The 21,594-nt window shown below is 41.6% G+C and overlaps 1 protein-coding gene across 3 annotated transcripts; it reads left to right on the top strand.

Moving 5' to 3' along the window:
* The first annotated feature begins 7,200 nt into the window (after positions 1–7,200).
* On the top strand, positions 7,201–13,527 carry tmem100a (transmembrane protein 100a). Of its 3 annotated transcripts, none has more exons than XM_079400352.1 (3): positions 7,201–7,358; positions 9,331–9,369; positions 9,524–13,437. In XM_079400352.1, exon 3 carries the CDS (start codon positions 9,573–9,575, stop codon positions 10,023–10,025), a length of 453 nt encoding a protein of 150 aa, XP_079256478.1. In that variant the 5' UTR covers positions 7,201–7,358; positions 9,331–9,369; positions 9,524–9,572; the 3' UTR covers positions 10,026–13,437. The 3 variants fall into 3 exon arrangements, with proteins under 3 accessions (XP_079256478.1, XP_079256476.1, XP_079256477.1); XM_079400350.1 differs by having other exon boundaries at positions 9,276–9,369; XM_079400351.1 differs by lacking the exon at positions 9,331–9,369 and having other exon boundaries at positions 9,524–13,527.
* The last annotated feature ends 8,067 nt before the right edge of the window (positions 13,528–21,594 follow it).

The raw sequence follows: 21,594 nt of genomic DNA, 5'->3' as shown, positions 1-21,594 counted from the left end.
TATATATAATGATAGAGACAATTATTATTATTCTTTTCATTTAATTTTTATTTAACATTAAGATTTTTTTATATAATTTAATATTTAATTTACTTGATTTTAATTTACTTTAGCTTTTTTCAATTATTTTTATTGAATCTTTATATTATATTAATTATATTTTTAAGTTGTAAGAGATGATTTACAGTCAGGCAATCATTATCTCAAAATACAACCTGACAGAGATGATCAGAACACCAACACGAGGAACGGAGACATTAGTCTAAGAGCAATAGTGTATGAGCATCTGTTAGTAACTCAATACCATTGTTACCAGATGATACTCGATGCCTGCAGACCAGCTCAAATATTTATACTCCACCAGATTCATAACAGGCCTATCAATTCACAAATGGACAGCATGTCACAATATATCGCTATAGTGTTGCTATAGTTGTGAACCTCCAAAGAAGCTGAACCATATATCAACTCAAGTACACCATACAGCCAAAACGCTTAAACTAAAGAACCATGTTATGTCTAGGATCATCAAAGAACAGTTTGGCGAGAACTGCATCACATGAGCTCAATCATTTGCTTCAATGCTGGAGAACTTGCAGCCAAATGACGAAACTCTCAGCGGCCTCTGCTGTCAGTCACAGAGATCGGAGAGACGACCGTCACCGCATGGTGCATTTGAGGAAACATTTCCTCCGGGAAGGAAGACTGCAGACAACACCCTGTATCAAATTACAAGAAAAAGAAAAAATTCTTGAGTCTCACATGTGTTTGAGAGCAGAAGGCAAATCACAAACACATTCAAATATATTCAAATGCATGTCCACAAACACAATCTGAGAGTATCTATCATGTCAGTTATTTAAATAAATATTGGTTGTGCACTTCTGCTGATTATTGACTATGTACTTTTAAATGCCAATCATTTTAATTTATTTTTAAATAAATGCATAATGCACTGAAATTTGCAAAAAAAAAGTGTCTTCTAAATAAATAAATGTGAATTGTGTTAGTATATCTACACCAAGAAAATGTACTGTAGCTTATTAGGCTGCCTTTGTAAAAGTGTGAAATGCATTTATTGTAAAATACAGTGCCCTCCAAAAGTATTGGAACAGTAAAGACAAAATTGCTCTGTTGGCTGTGGAGTCAAGGCATTTACAGATATGATTAAAAGATGAATATGAGACAAAACTACAGAATGTCACGTTTTATTATTGGGTGATTCAACACACAGATGTTTTACCAGCTAAGAAGTTCAGCACTTTTAGAGTTTCATCCCTCTATCTGATGTGAGCATAAGTATTGGAACAGTTGCCTCACAGGTCTTTCTAAGTGATCAGCTGTGTTCTGTTGCATTAATTCTTCAGATATTAAAAGCAGGGAGTGTGTTGTATTAGTTATATCCATTACTTCTGTATTCTGAATCTTGCATTCGATGAAGACACACACAAACCAGGAAGAAGACGAGGGAGCTGACTTTGAGAGAAAAGCAAGTGATTTGGATGCTAAAAGAAAAAAGGAAGTTAATTAGAGCTACAGCAAAAACAAAGGGCATGGATGTCATGGTCAAGCAAGGAGAGGAAGCAATAGCAGGTAAGTGTTCAGTGTTTATTAAGAGTAGGATGGCTACACAGACAGAGATGTAACCGGGCTGGGTGACACAGGAACCAGATGGGCCAAGTGGAACGGAGGTGAAGTGAAGAGACGGGTCCGTGATGAGATGAATAATCCAGAGCGTGACGAACACCGAACACACAACGTAGAGCACGACAGGAACACGATAAACGGCGAAGATTTCGAGAGCTGGAAACAGAGTGACACACCACGGGAAACATCCACAACGATCTGACAAAGGACAGGAAAAACAGATGAGTATTTAAGCGGTGTGGTGACGAGCTGCAGCTGGCCTCGAAACGAGGCACAGCTGCGTCGTTGATGATCGGTGACAGCTCGACCACACCCACACACACACACACACAACAAACGCACATGGTACAGGACGAGAAGGAAACAGTGAATGAGCGAACCGTGACAGTACCCCTTCCCCTAAGAACGCCTCCTGGCGTTCCCAGGTTCTCCTACCTGGCGATTGTAATCATCGATCAGGGAGTGATCCAGTATGTCTCTCGCAGGTACCCAACTTCTCTCCTCTGGACCGTAACCCTCCCAGTCCACCAAGTACTGGAATCCGCGTCCCCTCCGTCTAGAGTCCAGTATACGATTTACCGAATAAGTGGGTTCCCCGTCTACGAGTCGCGGCGGGGGGGGAACCGGGACTGGCGGATTAAAAGGTGAATGAAACACGGGTTTGATTTTGGATACATGGAAGGCGGGGTGAATTCTCCTGTACACTGGAGGAAGTTTGAGGCGGACTGTCACCGGACTAATGATCTTGGTGACAGTGAACGGGCCAATGAATTTGGGAGCAAGCTTATTGGAGACGGAGCGGAGAGGAATATTCTTAGAAGAAAGCCACACTTTTTGACCCACGACGTAGACGGGAGGCTTAGACCGGTGGCGATCGGCTTTAGCCTTGGTGCGCGCTCCCACTTGGAGTAGAGTCTCACGGGCTCTCGTCCAAGTGCGATGACACCTCTGGATAAAGGCGTGAGCGGAGGGAACCGCGACCTCGGATTCCAGACTGGGAAAGATAGGTGGCTGGTAACCTAAACTACACTCAAACGGAGACAGGCCCGTGGATGACACTGGTAATGCATTGTGGGCGTACTCCACCATAGACAGTTGCTGGCTCCAAGAGGAAGGATTCTTGGAGACTAAACATCGCAACACTCTCTCCAAATCTTGGTTGGCTCTCTCGGTCTGGCCATTGCTCTGGGGGTGAAACCCGGAGGAAAGACTGACAGTCGCCCCCAGCAGTCTACAGAACTCTTGCCAAAATTTGGACACAAACTGGGGACCCCTGTCGGAGACCACGTCTACCGGGAGGCCATGTAAGCGAAAGACGTGGTCTACGACAGTTACCGCTGTCTCCTTGGCTGAGGGTAATTTGGGCAAGGGGATGAAATGGGCCGCCTTCGAGAACCGGTCCACCACGGTCAAAACAACCGTGTTGCCCTGAGAGGGTGGGAGGGCGGTAACAAAATCTAGCGCAATGTGGGACCAGGGTCTCGAAGGGACAGGCAGCGGTTGGAGCAACCCATCTGGGGGTCGATTGGAAGTCTTACCGATGGCACAAACCGAGCAAGCCAACACAAAATCGTGAATGTCGCGAGCCATGCGAGGCCACCAGAATCGTTGCTTAACCAAAAAGCTGGTGCGATTAACTCCTGGATGACAAGCCACGTTGGAGCAATGCCCCCACTGGATAACGTCAGACCTTAATTCCTCTGGCACAAATAAACGGTTCGGTGGGCAAGCGGGCGGAGGCGTTACCCCTTCTAGGGCCGTCTTGACCCTCGATTCGACCTCCCATGTGAGTGTGGAGACGAAAAGCGTCTCGGGTAAAATACACTCGGGAGTAGACGGGCGTTCGGAATGGTCAAAAATACGAGATAAAGAGTCGGGTTTGATGTTCTTGGAACCCGGGCGGTACGAGAGAGAAAAATCAAAGCGACCGAAAAAAAGTGCCCACCGAGCCTGCCTGGAATTCAATCTTTTGGCAGTTCTGATATATTCTAAGTTCTTATGATCGGTCCAGACGATAAAAGGTACCCCCGACCCCTCCAACCAGTGACGCCACTCCTCCAACGCTAACTTGACTGCCAACAACTCTCTGTTACCAATGTCATAATTGCGTTCGGCTGGCGATAAACGATGGGAAAAAAACGCGCAGGGATGCATCTTGTCGTCCGCGGAAGAACGCTGGGACAGAACTGCGCCTACCCCCACCTCTGATGCGTCGACCTCCACCACAAACTGACGTGAGGGATCAGGGGCTATAAGGATGGGGGCTGAAACAAAGCGGCCCTTCAGTTTGGTAAACGCTGCCTCGGCAGCGTTAGACCACCTGAACGTAGTTCTGGGGGAGGTCAAAGCTGTCAGAGGCGCGGCTAGTTGGCTGAAGTTGCGAATGAAACGCCGGTAGAAGTTGGCGAAGCCCAGAAACCTCTGTAGGGCCTTACGGGAATCTGGATTTGGCCACTCCACCACAGCCTTAACCTTGTCAGGGTCCATGCGCACTCCCTCGGACGACACAATGTACCCTAGAAACGGAACAGACTGTGCATGAAACGCGCATTTCTCCGCCTTGACAAAAAGCCCATTCTCTAGCAACCTCTGAAGCACTCGCCGGACGTGCTGCACGTGCTCCTGGAGAGATGAAGAAAAAATCAATATGTCATCCAGGTAAACATATATGAACTGATCAACCATATCTCGCAGCACGTCATTGACGAGTGCCTGGAAGACTGCTGGGGAGTTGGACAGCCCGAAGGGCATGACCAAGTATTCAAAGTGCCCCCTAGGGGTGTTAAAAGCAGTCTTCCACTCATCCCCCTTCCTGATGCGGACCAAATGATAAGCATTACGTAAATCCAATTTCGTGAAGACGGACGCTCCCTGCAACCTCTCGAAGGCTGAAGACATCAACGGCAAAGGATAGGTATTCTTTACCGTGATGTTGTTCAACCCTCGGTAATCAATGCAAGGGCGCAGGGATCCGTCCTTCTTCCCCACAAAAAAGAATCCCGCCCCCGCTGGAGAAGAGGAAGGGCGGATGAATCCGGAAGCTAGGGAATCAGAAATATATTTCTCCATAGCCTCCCTTTCTGGGACAGAAAGCGAATATAATTTGCCCTTAGGCGGAGACATACCTGGCAGTAAATCTATAGCACAGTCGTAGGGACGATGCGGAGGAAGAGAAGCTGCTCGAGACTTACTGAACACTTCCCTCAGGTCCTGATACTCCGAAGGCACGTTTGACAAATCCACTGCCTCCTCCTGAAAAACAGAAACAGACACAGACGGACAGGCAGACACAAGACAGGACTTATGACAATGATCACTCCAGGCTAAGATGGTGTTTAGGTTCCAGTCTATCTTGGGGTTATGGGAAATGAGCCAGGGGTGTCCGAGGACGACGGGGGCAAGAGGGGAGTCCATGATCATGAATGAGATGCTTTCAGTGTGATTGCCTGAAGTGATTAACGTGACAGGTTCAGTGACAGTGGTAATGGTGGGCAGTTCCTGACCACTGAGGGCGTGAACGGAAATCCTGTGAGTGAGAGGTTTGGTGGGGATCTGAAGTTTGTGAACAAGTGCATAGTCCAAAAAGTTACCCTCTGCCCCGGAATCCAGAAGAGCTTGACCGGTGAAGGAGTGAGTGGCCCATCTCAGTCTTACCGGAAGGAGGGTAGATGACGTGGGTGAGGTCTTTCCAGCGGAGATCCCACCCGATAGTAGCCTCACGCTTACTATCGGGCTCGGTCCTTTTACCGGGCATTTATCCAGGAAGTGTCCAGCCCTCCCACAGTAAAGGCATAGTCCCTGGGATCTCCGCTTTTCCCTCTCCTCCCGGGAAAGCCGAGCTCGCCCTACCTGCATGGGTTCGTGATCGTAGACGGGGCTGACCGCGTCCCCGCTGCTACCCTGCTGACTCTGCAACCCACCAGGGACTCGGGTGGCCTGGACGCGGCTCTCGACTCTGGCGAGCCGTGCGTCCACCCTTAAGGCCAGGTCGATGAGTCCATTGAGTGTGGTGGGGAGGTCCAGGGTGTAGATCTCCTTCTGGACACGGTCAGCCAGCCCATGCAGGAACATGTCCCACTGCGCCTCCTCGTTCCAACGGCACTCCGCCGCCAGGGTGCGGAACTGGATGGAAAAGTCAGACACGGATGACTCACCCTGGCAGAAATCGGCGAGTATTCCGGCCGCCTCTCTCCCGGCGACAGCACGATCGAATACTCGCTTCATTTCCTCCGAAAGTGCCTGGAACGAGGTGCAGCACGGATCTTGATTCTCCCACACCGCCGTTCCCCAAAGTGCCGCCTTGCCCGTGAGCAGAGCCAACACGAATGCCACCTTGCTCCTCTCCGAACTGTACGTGCGTGGTTGGAGGGCAAAGTGCATCGAACACCTGGTCAGGAAGGCTCTGCAGAATCTTGGTTCCCCGCCGTAATGCTCGGGGACGGGCAGGCGGGGCTCAGGTTGGAAGGGAGCCTCCACCGGGATGGAAGGAACTGACGGCGTGAGTGACGCAGTGGGAATCTTTAGCTCCTGGAACTGCTGGGTGAGCTCGGACACCTGTGTCACAAGAATCTGAATAGCGCAGCCCACGCTATTCAGGCTCGCCTGCTGTGTAGCCATCCGCTCACTGCTCCTGGTGATGAACCGTTCTAATGCCGCGGCAGGGGCACCCGCTGCTTCCAAGGAACGGTCAGATCGTTCTGTCATGGTCAAGCAAGGAGAGGAAGCAATAGCAGGTAAGTGTTCAGTGTTTATTAAGAGTAGGATGGCTACACAGACAGAGATGTAACCGGGCTGGGTGACACAGGAACCAGATGGGCCAAGTGGAACGGAGGTGAAGTGAAGAGACGGGTCCGTGATGAGATGAATAATCCAGAGCGTGACGAACACCGAACACACAACGTAGAGCACGACAGGAACACGATAAACGGCGAAGATTTCGAGAGCTGGAAACAGAGTGACACACCACGGGAAACATCCACAACGATCTGACAAAGGACAGGAAAAACAGATGAGTATTTAAGCGGTGTGGTGACGAGCTGCAGCTGGCCTCGAAACGAGGCACAGCTGCGTCGTTGATGATCGGTGACAGCTCGACCACACCCACACACACACACACACAACAAACGCACATGGTACAGGACGAGAAGGAAACAGTGAATGAGCGAACCGTGACAATGGAGAAATCAAGAGTTTGGAAACCACCAGCGACTGCAGAGGATCCATTGGTGAGCAAGTGATGCAATGCTATATTTCTCCACATCTGATGAAGAAACAAACTCATCAACATCTCGGATGACCTGAGGGTGAGGAAATCTTCAGCAAATTTTCATGTTTGGGTTAACTATTCCTTTAAGCAAAATTAATTCTACACACAACCAGAGTGATACAGCTGTTCCTCTCAATAAACTTGATTTTGTGTCCAGCCATCAGCATGTCACAAAAGCAGATTATATAGTATACGAAAGACTCCATGAAATGGTCAAACTTGCCGCTTATGCTCCTCCCCCTGAGTTCAGACTGAAGCAGAGTTAGTTCACATGGAGGAGGAGAAACACAGACGCTCATCTAGTGAATGAGAGCCCCACACACACACAGGCAGTCTCTCATAGGAGATCTTCACCAGCAGACTGTGTTTGGAGAATAACGGGACTTTCATGTCTTCAGTTTGCTGAACAGGATCTTTGGAGGGCAGGATGGAAAACACGTGTGAGGTAACTTGACTCCGCTTTCAGATTACCTTCATGCATGCACCAAACTCACCATGCAACATTATTTCACACTCACATTTAGGATTTAAATGAGTAACAGTGAATTAATATATTGGTAAGGGTGTTGCACCTTTCTGCAGCCTTCATGCATGCAAGAAAATACTATTTCAGTTTAGTACAAGAGTGAGTTGTCATAAGTGAATATACAAAAAAACTGTGTTTTAAGTGACCAAAACAGACATATTGACATAAATCACTTATGTAGCATTAGAAATATAAAGCAATATATATCGGCTATAAGCCATATTCAATGCACAAATGCATTTCAACTAATACTGACCTTCATGAAAAGTCTCAAAAACATACTAAAATGCAGTTTCTGTCAGTTTCTACACTGTAAAAGTTCAGTTTCTGCTTTATTTATTTTTTAAGTATAATTAAATTGGCTGTACAGTAATTTTAACTTAATTATATTAATCGAGTTGAATCGTGTAATACTTCAAAAATGAAGTTCAAATTGGTTAAATTGATTTAATGAGTTAAAGTAGTGCAAAAACGTGTTACCGTGACTTTATCATATCATGTTCACAGTGCACTGGGTCACTGAAGAAGATCTAAATGGAAAAGTATTGAAGTGAATCTAAACATGAGGGTTGAAATCCAGGCCAAATGTTGTAGCTGTAATGTGTATCGGTCAGAGCGAGGAGAGTCGCAGGCGTTTGGCAGATCTGCTGAACCTCTTCAGAAAAAGCCCCTTGAGAATGGCTGTTAATTTATACAGCACTCGTGTTTCATGGGCCGGTCTGTAATGTCATATGGCGAGCTCTCCAGAGAATGTGGCAGCTCTCTCTGCGTCATTCAGACGGCGCTCAGCCTGCGTCTGCGCTCCAAAAGCAGATCCGGGGGGCTCTTCCCGTCTGAAAACCAAAACAACTCTAACTCACTCATGCATCGCTATTACCATACTTCTCAAACATCGGGATAAAGGTTTGTTTAGATTGCTAGCGCTTACACTTAACATTAAACTTCAGTGTGTACCTTCATCATGTGTCCCATAAACAAACAAACACCTGGTACACCAGCCTAGCAACACACAAACAGCAGTCATAAACCACCCAGAACACTCTAGCAACCACAGACCTTAGCAACTCCCTAGCAACTACCCAAAGTGCCCTGGCAACCATCCATTATAGTATTTATTGATATTTTGAATCATAGCTTTGATTTCTTTATATTTATATATTTCAGTTCAACCTTTAGAAATTTTGTTAGGTGCTTTTGTTATTATTATTATTTTTTATATATATTTATTTATGTAACGTTAAAGTTTGTTTCTGTTTTAAATTTTAGTCATTTTAGTTTTTCAATTAAAAGCAAGCAGAATAAAAAATGCAGCATTCTAATTTTTCGATTTTATGCTCACGTTTTTCATCTAATATTTATATTTAATTTTATTTCTACTTATTTCAACTGATTTTAATAGACTTGTTTTTTAGTTAGAAACAACAGAACACCCCAGCACCTCCCTAGAAACAAAACTATGGTGAAAAAAATAAAAAATAATTATATACACACACACAGTATATATACTACTTACTATTACGTTTTTTTATTACACTTTTAGCTTTAGTTTAAAAAACTATGCACTAGAACAACAGAAATTATGGGTTTCCTCATAGGATGTAATTTATATTTATATATACACACATATATACACATACATACATACATACATACATACAGTATGTGTGTGTGTTCTTTCATTTTTATTCAGTTTAATTATACTTCAACCTTTTCTTGCTTTTTCTTAAAGGAATAATTCACCCAAAAATGATATTTTGAAAAGATATGACGAGGGTGGGTAACCAAAGAGTTGATGGTAGCCCCTGACTTTCATAGTATTTTTTCCCCATGGTATAGGTAACATCAACTGTTTGCCAACACATACTTCAAAGTATCTTCTTGTGTTCAACAGAAGAAAAGAAACTCATCTAGGTTCGAAAACAAACTGAGGGTGAGAAAATGATGACAGAATTTTCATTTTTGGGTGACCTTTATAAGGTTTTGAAAACAAAACATCAATGTTTTATTGTTGTTGTTCTTTTCCCTTTCTCTTTATAATGCCTGTGTAAAGCTCTTTGAACAAACTGGCTGTGCTTTTCCTCTAGGTGTGGAAACGGGCACAGTAGAGCGTAGTGACGGCTCAGACTGCGGCCGATGCCCCGAAACACGCTGACCCTCGACCCTGCGATGCCCACCGAGCTGCTGAAAGACACCATGACAATCCCTGGAGCTCCTGAGCGAATCCTGCAAGAGAAAACCAACAACAACGAGCCTCCTCAACTGCAGCCGCTGGCCGTCACCATCCCCCTGGTCAACGAGGGGCAGCTGACGGCGGCCACCGGCGGAGCAGAGCTGTCCTGCTACCGCTGCACCGTGCCCTTCGGAGTGGTGGTCCTGATCGCAGGGATCGTAGTGACGGCCGTCGCGTACAGCTTCAACTCTCACGGCTCCACCATATCTTACTTTGGACTGGTGCTGCTTTCGGCCGGGCTGGTGCTGCTCGCCCTGAGTGCCGTTTGCTGGAAGGTGCGGATGGAGAGAAAGAAAGAGAGAAGACGAGAGAGTCAGACGGCACTGGTGGTCCATCAGAGGAGCATCTTTGCCTGATTCGACACAAGCATGAACTCAGAAACCTTCATGATGAATGAGTCAATAAGACATCCAGATGTTTTGCCTCGGGTCGGACCATAGACTATAAAAAAGATGGACGACTCATTTCCACTTCCTTCCAATGTATTAAACAGAAGCCAAAACAGAGATTTCTTACTACAGGGAGATGAGAGGGTCTGTATTACTTACTACTGGAGAAAGCGTAAAGGCTAACTTGGATCACATGTGCCTTAAAAAAACAATCATGTAATAGCCTTGACGTCATTTTCAGTCAGAGTTGTGCGACGAATGAGAAAAGTCACAAAAAGTCAGTGACTTCTCTTATAAAACAGCATGTTTTTTTTTTTTTCCGTGGTAAACGATAAAAAATAGTTCCATCCAAAAGTATTGTTTAGTGTTAAACATGTTGAAGATTAGCAGAAAGGCTGTCGATACATTAAATGATAAACTGTTTGCTCTAAATAGCTGTTTATTCAGCGTAGTGAAGCCTCTCCAGTGTTGACATCTCTTCAAGAAATGGCCTCGTCTCTTTACCCAGTACTGCTAAAGCAGAAGCATTAGCATTAGCCGTTCTAGTGGCTTTGGTCAAAATGTACTGCTGTCATCCCGCTTTGTTGATATCACATGCCATTTGTAAAGCGTCAATTAACTTTTTAGAAAACACTTGAACATGTATCTGAGTGATAAGAACTACCTAAAAAGATGGAAACTGTCTTTGGGAAAAACTTATTTGAAGTAATTAGATTTTTTTAGTTTGGCTCATGTCCCATTGGTTTACATGGAGGGGGTGGGGTTTAATACCTATACTGTAGCCAGTCACAAGAGGGCAATCGTGAAACTTATGAGTCAAAGCGTCACGTTTGGGACAATGTCCAGATAATTGGCCTCAGTGGGTGACGACACCCCATTTTTATAGCAGCAAATAACGAACTAAAATCAAACTTTTTAGAAAAACAAATACACAAAATGCATCAGAGTGAAAAGACAAACTATCTTTGATTGGCTTGATTTTGCTCATGTTCCATTGGTTTACATGAAAAGGGCGGGGTTTAAGACCTATACTACAGTCAGCCACCAGGGGGCAAACGGCACTGATGGCCCATCAGAGGAGCATCTTCTCCGGTTTCGACACAAGCATGAATTCCAAAACCTTCACGATGAACAAATCAAAGTGTCATGTTTGGACCATAGACTGTAAAAAAAGTTGGACGACGCGTCTTCGCTTCCTTCCACCGTGGAAAAGCAAAACCACAATGTCCTATGTTTCATCTTGCACCGACGACATCATTTGGAGCGCGAGTCTGCGCAGTAGTGATGGTAAGGTGGAGCAGCGGTATCAAAGTCCCACCCAAACTCCCACAGATCGCATCGCAAGCTCACAATCATGATACCACACCCTGTTTTTATAGCATCAAATAACTATATAAAAACAACGAACGAACGCTTGAACATTCATTTGAGTGATAAGAACTACCTAAAATGATGGAAACTGTCTTTGGAAGAGAAGTATTTTAAGTGTAATTTGATTTTTTAGTTCGGATCACGTTCCATTGGTTTTCATGAAGAGGGCGGGGTTTATTACCTATACTGCAGCCAGCCAGCAGGGGGCGATCAAAATGTGTTGGCTTCACTTTTCAGGATGTGTGGCACACTTGGATCAGAAAAACCGAACGCTGTCAGAGAAAACGGAATTACGGTATTCCACAACTTGCTCTCAGAATGAGAGTTCGGGACAGTAAATCGAGACAGACTCGCAGCTGCATGTGTCCAGATGTCGAGACACAGCTGCACTGCAAAAAAAAAATCAACTCTCAAATTCTAATGTTTACTTTCTCAAGCATCCCTATTGCTACTTCTCAAACATCAGGTTAGAGGCAGTGTGTAACTCAGCATGCATCCCATAAACCAACAATAACCAGTACACCTTAGCAACCAACCTGGCAACACAAGAAAACACTCAAAACACCCGGAAACAGAGCAGTGTCTAAGAATGCACTTAGGACCACTTAACAAGAAATCCCTAGCAACTGGAAAAGCAACGCTGCAAAAAAAAATAAAAAATACAAATTTGATACAATGCCCAAAAATTCCTAAATCAAGACACAATTTCTTAATGGCTAATAAGACATTAAATTGTCGAACTTAATTGAGTTTATGCTTAAAACAAGAATAGTGGTCTGTCAATGGAGTAAGAAAAACATTTAGTTTTCCTTTTGAATTAAGTTTGCACAGATGGACATTTTTTTCTTGTTTTAAGCATAAACTCACTTTATTTTGATACATTTTTCAGAAAAAAATATGAAAATTCAGTCATTATTCGCTGCTGTACCAAACCTGTATGCATTACTTTCTCCTGTGAAACAAACATGTAAGATATTTTGAAGAAAAATGATTAATTGTATTTTTGTCCACACAAGTAGAAGTCAATAGGAACTGAAACTATTTGGAATTTTCTTTTTATTTCCTGAATTTGAATTTTCGGAATTGTCAGTTGACAGAATGTTCAGCTTCAGTTTCTTCAAAATGTATTTTATGTTCTGCAACAAAGAAAGTTTGTGATGACATGAATTTTCATTTTTGGGTGAACTCTCCCTTTAATATCTTCAGTTATTTTGACTTAAGAATGTTTAGCTATTTTATCATTTTAGCGTACTCAACCACAAACTCTAGTAGTTTCTGATGCAGTGCTAGCCGACCTTTAATGTGGTTCGTAAGCGCATTCTTTCTCTTTGTTTTCGTTCTCTCTGTCTCTTTTGCCTGTCAGGCCGGGGCGTTTGGTTAGCTGGGATGCGAGCCAAGGCGAACGCATCAAAATTAAGACAAGTAACCGCTGTGCAAACCCAGAGACGGGAAGTGCCATATTAATCCACGGCTGCTTCCTGTCCGGGTGGATTAATGGAAAGAGACGCTTTGAGACATAAAGGAAAGGGAGGAAAATGAGGAAATGAAGAACAATGATTTCTACTTCATTGAGAGCATCTTTCTGACACCCAGATACTTGTATTGTGGACGTATGGTACTTATTTCACTAGTATTATGATATATAAACAACAATGGGCTGGAAAACCAGATGTTATGTTCTTTTCTTGAATTTATTTTGTATTTCAGACTATGAGGACAGACAAACATGCTCTTAGTTGAGCAGTGATTTATGACTTTATGTGAAGTTAACTTAAAAAGACTGATAATCGCATTTAAGATGACAGCATTATGTGGTTTTTTGTGTATTTGATCATGTAAATTGTGAATTATTGATTTCAGGTGCTTTATTTTTTGATGAGAGAATGAAAATGTGTCTTAATTCAGTTTCAGATTACTTATGATTGTAATCGTCATTTCTTCAAATTATGTCTGTGGAAATGTTATATTTGTTAGATGCTAACAGAACTATTTTTAATAAACTCCTGTGAAACAAAAAAATCATTTGAATTATTCCACCAACTGCAGTTATAGTTGAATTGTATTACATACTGAACTATCCGTTTAAAAGCTGAATTTTAAAACAAACTGAGTTTAAGTTGTGACTGAATGAGTCGTGTCTGAATCATTTCATGTCTGCGGTTGATTTAGAGCAGACTGGCTTTAATTATTTCTCCATTCACTCGTACTGTTTCTTTGAAGTGGTCTGGGTTTGGTCGAAAGACGCCAGCCTAACATAAAGAGCTTTCTCGTGTGAGATGCTGCGATTAAAACTTTCAATAATGAATGGAAGGAAATGTTTCTTTCTTTCTTTTACAATGAGCTCTCCTGCGCTCCACGTCTGCACTGCATATTGTGTACCCGTGAATGCGATCGGATGTGTCCAAACTTCACTGCTTATGTGGGTGAGAATTTGAAAGGCAGATTTTTTAATAGGCACCTATTATGCAAAATTCACTTTTGCATGTTGTTTTGTACATAAATGTGTGTTGGCAGTGTGTGTATTCAACCACCCTATAATGATAAAAATCCACCCGCTCCTTTTCTTTTAATCCCCATAAATTCGAATCTGTACAAAGTGACGTTACATTTTACAAGCCCCGTCCACAACTGTTGATGGACACTGCTGTATTAGCAGAGACCCTGGCTTGAGTGACCCGCCATGTTTATCTTCATGCTAGAGCATTTAAAAGCAGCATTCAAGTAAGAACTGTCTTCTTATTAAAGCTAAAGTTATTCAGTCCAGAGCATTGAGTGATTTTCTGATTATTGTTTGGGTCATATTATCAGCATAGACAACAGAATAGGTACTGTATATTATGCTGCTGCCACACAAATCTGGCAACACCCTGACAAGAACGCCCAAAGCAACACCCTGACAAGAAACCTGAACACCCTAGCAACCGCATAGAAACCAGTAAGAACACTTTAGACACATCAAAGCAACACCCTGACAACAAACCTGAACACCCTAGTAACCAAATAGCAATGCTCTAACCACTCAGAACACCATAGCAACACCCTGGAAACTGCCCAGAACACCCTAGAAACAGCATTGCAACCAGTTAGAACACCTTGGCTTAGACGCATCATAGCAACACCCTGACAACAACCCTGAACACCCTAGTAACCAAATAGCAATGCTCTAACCACTCAGAACACCATAGCAACACCTTGGAAACTGCCCAGAACACCCTAGAAACAGCATTGCAACCAGTTAGAACACCTTGGCTTAGACGCATCAAAGCAACACCCTGACAATAACCCTGAACACCCTAGTAACCAAATAGCAATGCTCTAACCACTCAGAACACCATAGCAACACCCTGGAAACTGCCCAGAACACCCTAGAAACAGCATTGCAACCAGTTAGAACACCTTGGCTTAGACGCATCATAGCAACACCCTGACAACAACCCTGAACACCCTAGTAACCACATAGCAATTCTCTAACCATTCAGAAAACCATATTAATGCCATGGAAACTGCCCAGAACACCCTAGCCACCACATAGCAACACTCTAACCACCCAGAAAAGCATAGGAACACCCTGGACACTGCTCAGAATACCCCTGCAACCACAAAACAATGCTCTAACCAGCCAGAAAAGCATAGCAACACCTTGGAAACTGCCCAGAACACCCTCGCAACCACAAAACAATGCTCTAAACACTCAAAACCATAGCAACACCCAGGAAATTGCTCAGAACACCATAGCAATTCCATGGAAACTGCCAAGAACACCCTGTTAACCACACATCAATGCTCAAACCATGCAGAACACCATAGAAAAACCTTGGCAACCACCTACAAAACTTTAGCATCATGTCTGCATAAAAGTGGAAAATAGTTGCCCATGTAGTTTACTGAATGTGAAACACACAGATTTGGTATTTCTGTTTTGAACGCTAAACCAAAAAATGTTCTATTTGTGTAGAAAACCAAAAACCAACGACCCATTAAAGCAGTGCAGCTGTAGCTCCCCTGACTCCATCAGCGCTATATTAATTCTCTATAGGTGATCTTGTGGCCTTGAACTACTCACTTCGACATGACAGTTTAAAATAGTCGGACTTAGAGATGTATTTATAGGCAGCATTTGCGTTGCTATGCGTTTCGCTGACACCAGACACTACAACTCAACGGTTTGTTTGCGTCAGAGGAGCATCCACAACACACTTCGTCAGATTCGATGGCCAATGTCCCTCACAACCGAGTGGACACACAGCGGACAGGAGAGATGGCCTGACACCTGACACATAGATCAGATGTTTGACGCCCAGTAAGATGTCTTCTTCTCTCCACGGCCGCACTGCAGTGCAGGAACTTCTGGAAAGTCCTTTGGAGAAATAAGAAAAAAGGTTTGAAATGGTTTTTATTATTATACTTATTATATTATATATTTAAGTTTTAATCAAGTTTGCTGGACTTTTGTCCTTCATAATGTAGATATATAAAACTAAATTATATATAATTTCGTTTTTTTATTTTTTTATTTAAGTTTTATCAAGTTTGCTGGACTTTTGTCCTTCATAATGTAGATATATAAAACTAAATTATATATAATTTCGTTTTTTTTTTTTTTTGAATGTTACGTTTTGTATATTTAGTAATTTTGTATATTTAGTACTTATATTTATATTTAGTACTTAAAGTGCAAAAGCACTTAAATACTACTTTTAGCAGAGTTTTTATTCTAATATTCATTAAGTTTATTTCTATGGAAGCTTGTTTCCGCCAAAATAAAAAAAATAAAAGGTAATTTTGACATCTCAGAATTCGGAATTTTTTTTTTCTTGCAATTGCAAATTTACATCTCACAATTCTGAGAAAAAGTTGGAATTGCTAGATGTAAACCTTTTATTTTAATTCAGTGGCTGAAACAGGCTTACATATATTTCATATTTATTTCAACTACCACAAACTATTTTTATTTAAAATAGTTTTAGGTTACAACAACAACACTGTATGTGACCAAAAGACACTGCAACTCAGATAATTTAATGAGAAATGTTCAAATCCTCAAGAGAAGCAATCGAGACATTTAAGAAATCTCATTTGGGAGTTTTATTTATAATGTAATATTTCCACAGTAATTATTACATTTGTGAAGTTTCATTTAAATGCTCTGCTCTGTCCTCATTTACTGTAGCCAAACCCTCAAGGCATTTAATAAACAAAAGACTGAGACAAACATGTGGTTTAACTCTAGCATCTCCCTGTCTTTGTGTTTAATTTGATTAACTGGATCATGCTCATAGAAGCAGCAGGGGGTTCCTGAACACAAGCCAAGATCTCTCTCTCCCTCTGGTGAAATATCACTGCTGTGACCCCGGGGACTCAGATCTGGGGCCAGGACGAGGGGTGCTCAGTGTTTGCGCCTCAGCTCTTTCTGACATAGAGGGGCGTCCCACGACATCACTTCCTCCAGCTGTTTCTTCACCTGACTGCAAAGAATCAGCAGATAAATCAAGCCCACCGCTGCCAGCTAACAATGAACAGCAGCGATTTACTGAGCAATTTACTCTTGACCCCAGAGAGAGACACATAAATTACATGATTAAAGGACTTTTTTTTTTTTCCAGAGGAACTAAATGAAAAAAAGAAAAAGATTTTAAAGAATTATTCACACAACTCTTCCACAAAACCACACAAAAAAAGTTGAATATATAAGCATAAAATATAGTAATAAATATAAATAAAATATATTTAGCATCTCTCTCTGTGAACCATTTTGCATAAACTAATGGGAAACATGAAGTATGAATCAGGATTACATTACGCCAGAGTTAAATGCTCAGTAATTCTCATTGAATTAATTTTAGGAGCAACATCTGAGACATAATACAATTCATACATTTCTAACGTAACTGAGAACCCCAATAAATAAAGAAATATGAAAGAGCAGACTCTGAGCAATGTTGACTCACAACAACTGCATATGAATCCTGTTTTCTATCAGCGTTTCTAGGTCTCTGTTTTGGGCTATTGTCTGACCTCTGACATCTGTAAAATGAGAGCAGAGTGAACTCGAGTAAATGCAGTGAGAAAGACCTTTAGATGGAGTGCTCTTATTCACGAAGGCTGAACCCCCTACAGCGGCTCTGCTCTTTAAACACAACAATGTGAAGACCTCCTTTGCAGGAATGCTTTTGCTTGTCCATTAAAAGTTGGCAAAAAACTAAAGTTATCTGTCATCCTGTGTGTTTCTAACAGAGAGAAGCATCACTCCTGCGGTTTCTGAGCATCGATTCAACACACAACACCCAAGAAAAACAGCCTGAACTGAGTCTGAAATGCATAGAGCTGAACGAGAGGCATTTTAAGAGCTAATAGATCTGCTTTAGTGTCTCTGCGAGGGACAGGACGGCCAATTAACGCTCCAAAAACTCTGTTATAGCTGCAAGGATGGAAGATCTCAGCGTGGGATCGCTGCACTTCCTGTGCCAGACGGTTCATGGCAGTGACACGACTCTGAACCGGCGTACATTCAGGATGAATGCTGATTAAAACACGTCTCACTATTCTGAGCGAAGTTACTGTCATCCATTTCACTTCATTCAGGGTGACTCCCCAGTTCTCTTCCTCTCTTTGATTGTGAATAAAAGCCAAAAAGACAAAGAACAGGAAGGAAGGAATAAGAGAAAGTGCGGTTTTCATTAGGCTTCAAAATAAACTCGAGCCCTTTGACTTTGCAGAGCTATGAACTCTCTGAATTGCAATTACGGTGTTGCAACAGCGATCTTCATTTCAAAAGAAAAAGCTGGCAGAGCTCCGTGTGTCTCTGGTTGAAAGTTGAGAAATCGGGTGAAAAGTGACCAAAAGAGCTCTTTAATATCTCAATCGTATTGGCAAAATGAGTTATGCTTCTCAGAAGTTTCTCTTGGGAAAATGAGCCCAATCTCATGTGCATCCTGTCAATAATGCCTCACACTGATCAGATTTGCTAAGATTTCTCATTTGATCTGAGATGCCCTCACGGAGTATCCCTTCACTATTACTATTTGCTTTAGCAGAAAAATCTGAAACAACGTTGATAATTAAATGATCAACACAGGTTTATGCCCAACAAAATGAAAAATTTGCTTGACAAAAACTGAGACGATGTTTCCCCCCTGAAATACTACAAATTGGCACAGCTGTTCGGTGAATATACAGTATATTGCAAGAGTCAAGCATAATGTCATAAACCACAATGAACACACTGGGATTTCTCAACTTTTGTCTAGTAACATGTCTTTGGGAATGCAGTTCACTATTGCAAAGACAAATTCCCATAGGAAAACTGTTTTACTGAAATGTTGCTCTTTGTAAACTAGGCTCATTTTCAATGTGTTTTATTCATAAAAAACAGCACTGTTTACCTGGTCCAACATTAGAATAACTGTTCTCCATTTACAGGTTAATTACTGAGGAGATCTTCATATTTCATTCTACAACACAAATGACATCCCATACCTCAAATGTGAATGACAAATTGACACTGTTGTGTGCTTTAAAGTGTAAGTTGCTAAGCAAGCAATACAACTAGCGCAAGGAAGGATGGAAGTTTGATGAATGGGACAACCAAAGATATCTTACGCAGCAACTTGTTAGCATACACACAACCAGCATGCAGAACTGACCCACAAAGACAAGCCAATTGCCACAGTTTTTGACGATTTTACAGATACATGATCTGCATAATTCATTTAGTCCTAAACATCTCTAAACATCACATATCCACCTTGTTTTGAAAAGCGGAAGTAATCTATTTTCTGTGAAGTTGCGAGACTCCCTAATCAATAGGTAAATCACTAGAAGAATGGACCTTTTTCACATTTTCGGGTTTCTCAGCAGCGGAAGTCGTCATTAACTGTTACAGCAGTGACTGGGAAAGTACTTTGTTTGTTTGTTTGTTTTGCATTCCAATTTGCTCAGATAGAAAAGGAACATTTTCCTGACTTTCAAAAATAGGAAACAAATTGTGAGAGAGACTAATGGTGGCAGTCAGAAGAGAAAACAATGTCAAATTTATGGTCACTCATACTGTATTAGAACACCCTCACAACACAAGTAACTTAACTTTTTTTATTATTATTATTATTGTAAACATAATATAATACAAAATAAAGTGTTATAAATGTAAATACTTAAAAAAGTCTTCATACCCCTTAATTTTTTTGACATTTCGTAATTTTGCTGCCTTATGTTTATATTTAACTGCTTTAAATTATCCCCCCCCCCCCCCCCCCCACATCAATCTACACTCCTTACACCATAATGGCAAAGAAAAAAACTGGTTTTAACAAGCTTTGCAAATTTATTAAAAATAAAAAACTTAAATGATTCCATTGCATAAGTAATCATACCCTTATATGGGACAGTTGAAATTTAACAACTGGGACAGTTAACCCGTCAAGTCACCTTTATTTATATAGCGCTTTTAACAATACAGATTGTGTCAAAGCACTTAACAGTATCAAGTTGGAGGATAGAGTGTCACTAATATATAATGATAAGATTAAACACTCAATTTTCAGTTAAAGGCACTTCATTATTGAATTCAGAGATGTCATTGTCTAGCTCAGTTTTACGGTGGCCGAGAGAGCTCAACATGCTACAACTTCAGAAAACACATGCACATAGAAAAAGCACCAGCAAATCAAGAAAACATCTTCATCAGTTTGACAGCAGGTAGTGCAAACGCTCACAACACAACCAAATCAATTTTATTTGCAGTGCGTTTCTTTGTTTGGTTGTGTTGTGAGCATTTGCAGCGCGTGTGTTGTCAAACTGACGAAAGTTGTTTTCTTAATTTGCAGCCGTTTTTTCTATTTGCAGTGCGTTTCTTTGTTTGGTTGTGTTGTGAGCATTTGCAGCATGTGCGTTGTAAAATTGAGGAAGTTGTTTTATTTATTTGCAGGTGTTTTATCTATTTGCAGCACGTTGAGCTCTCTCGGCCACCGTAGAGTTTAGTTTAAATAGTATCGATGAAATTCAATTGACGATAATCGCTAGAAATTAAGTCTCCCAACTGAGCAAGCCAGAGGCGACAGCGGCAAGGAACCAAAATTGCAGGCAAACTGTCAGGCTAAGCTGAGCTCCTCTAACACTGACCAGTAGGAATGCAATATTACCACTGACTCTCTCACATACTATCATAGCCATGCAGCCTTTCTCTCTGGTTTTATAACAGCTGTATCTTTTATAGTTAGAACAGACAGCATTAGAACATTACAATCTAACATTGCTCTTTAAAGCATTAATAATCACTAAACTAAAAGTTAAAATCTCTCAATTAAAACTACATTTTAACTGCTATAAGAAACACACATTAACTCATCCGAGCTTAGTAATTAGGACTGCATTAGTGCATACTGCATATTTGACGAATTATTGCGCTCCTATTTTAGCGCGCATGTGCCCAGTAGTGCTCGTCCACTCGCGTAAGCCCACTCCTGACAGCAAAATGGATATATTTGCATGACCTTCTAACATTTACAGATGAGAAATATACTCGTGACATGTCAGTTATGCACTGAGGAAAACAAAACCTCTCAAATGCATTAAACAGCACAAATATATTCGCTGTTTGCCATGGTGGATTGATCCATGATCGACATTAAGGGCTGCTTCAGAAAAAGCGTGCACAAACTAGTTAGATTGTGTGACTTTACATTGTCGTTTATAACTGCTTTAGTTTGATTTGTTAGGTTATTTCAAGTCAGGTTTTGGACTTTAATCCCCGCTTTTCCAGTGTTGTTGTGATATAAGTCGGTTTTTACCGATGCAAATATGTTAGAAACGATGCATCGCGATACAAATGCCAACTTATATCTGATGCAATGCATCGTTAACCTTTAACAATCGTTAACTGAGCGAATCAGGGAATCTATATATATATATTATACTATTTATTATTTTAAAATGTATTTATTCATTTTTCGTATTTGCATATTATTGTTTTAATTTTAAATGTGTTATATTTCTATTTTTATATTATTGCCATTTCTAACAATAATAGTATTATGTAGTTAGGTATTTTATTATATTTTTAGTTATTTTGTGTTATTTGTAGTTTTATTGTATTTTTAGTCAAGATCTTAAAATTAGTTAGATTTTTAGGCTGCATTGTTTGTTATAAGTAGCCATGTCCTTGCCTTTA

The sequence above is a fragment of the Barbus barbus genome (assembly GCF_936440315.1).
Source record: "Barbus barbus genome assembly, chromosome: 3".
NCBI classification, from domain to species: Eukaryota; Metazoa; Chordata; class Actinopteri; order Cypriniformes; family Cyprinidae; genus Barbus; species Barbus barbus.
The sequence above is the reverse complement of the archived record's forward strand: the minus strand, read 5'-3'. Positions and strand labels throughout refer to the sequence as shown.

Bases quoted from the DNA above. Each gene is read 5' to 3' on its own strand.
- tmem100a (XM_079400351.1), top strand. From the start codon at position 9,573: ATGCCCCGAAACACGCTGACCCTCGACCCTGCGATGCCCACCGAGCTG.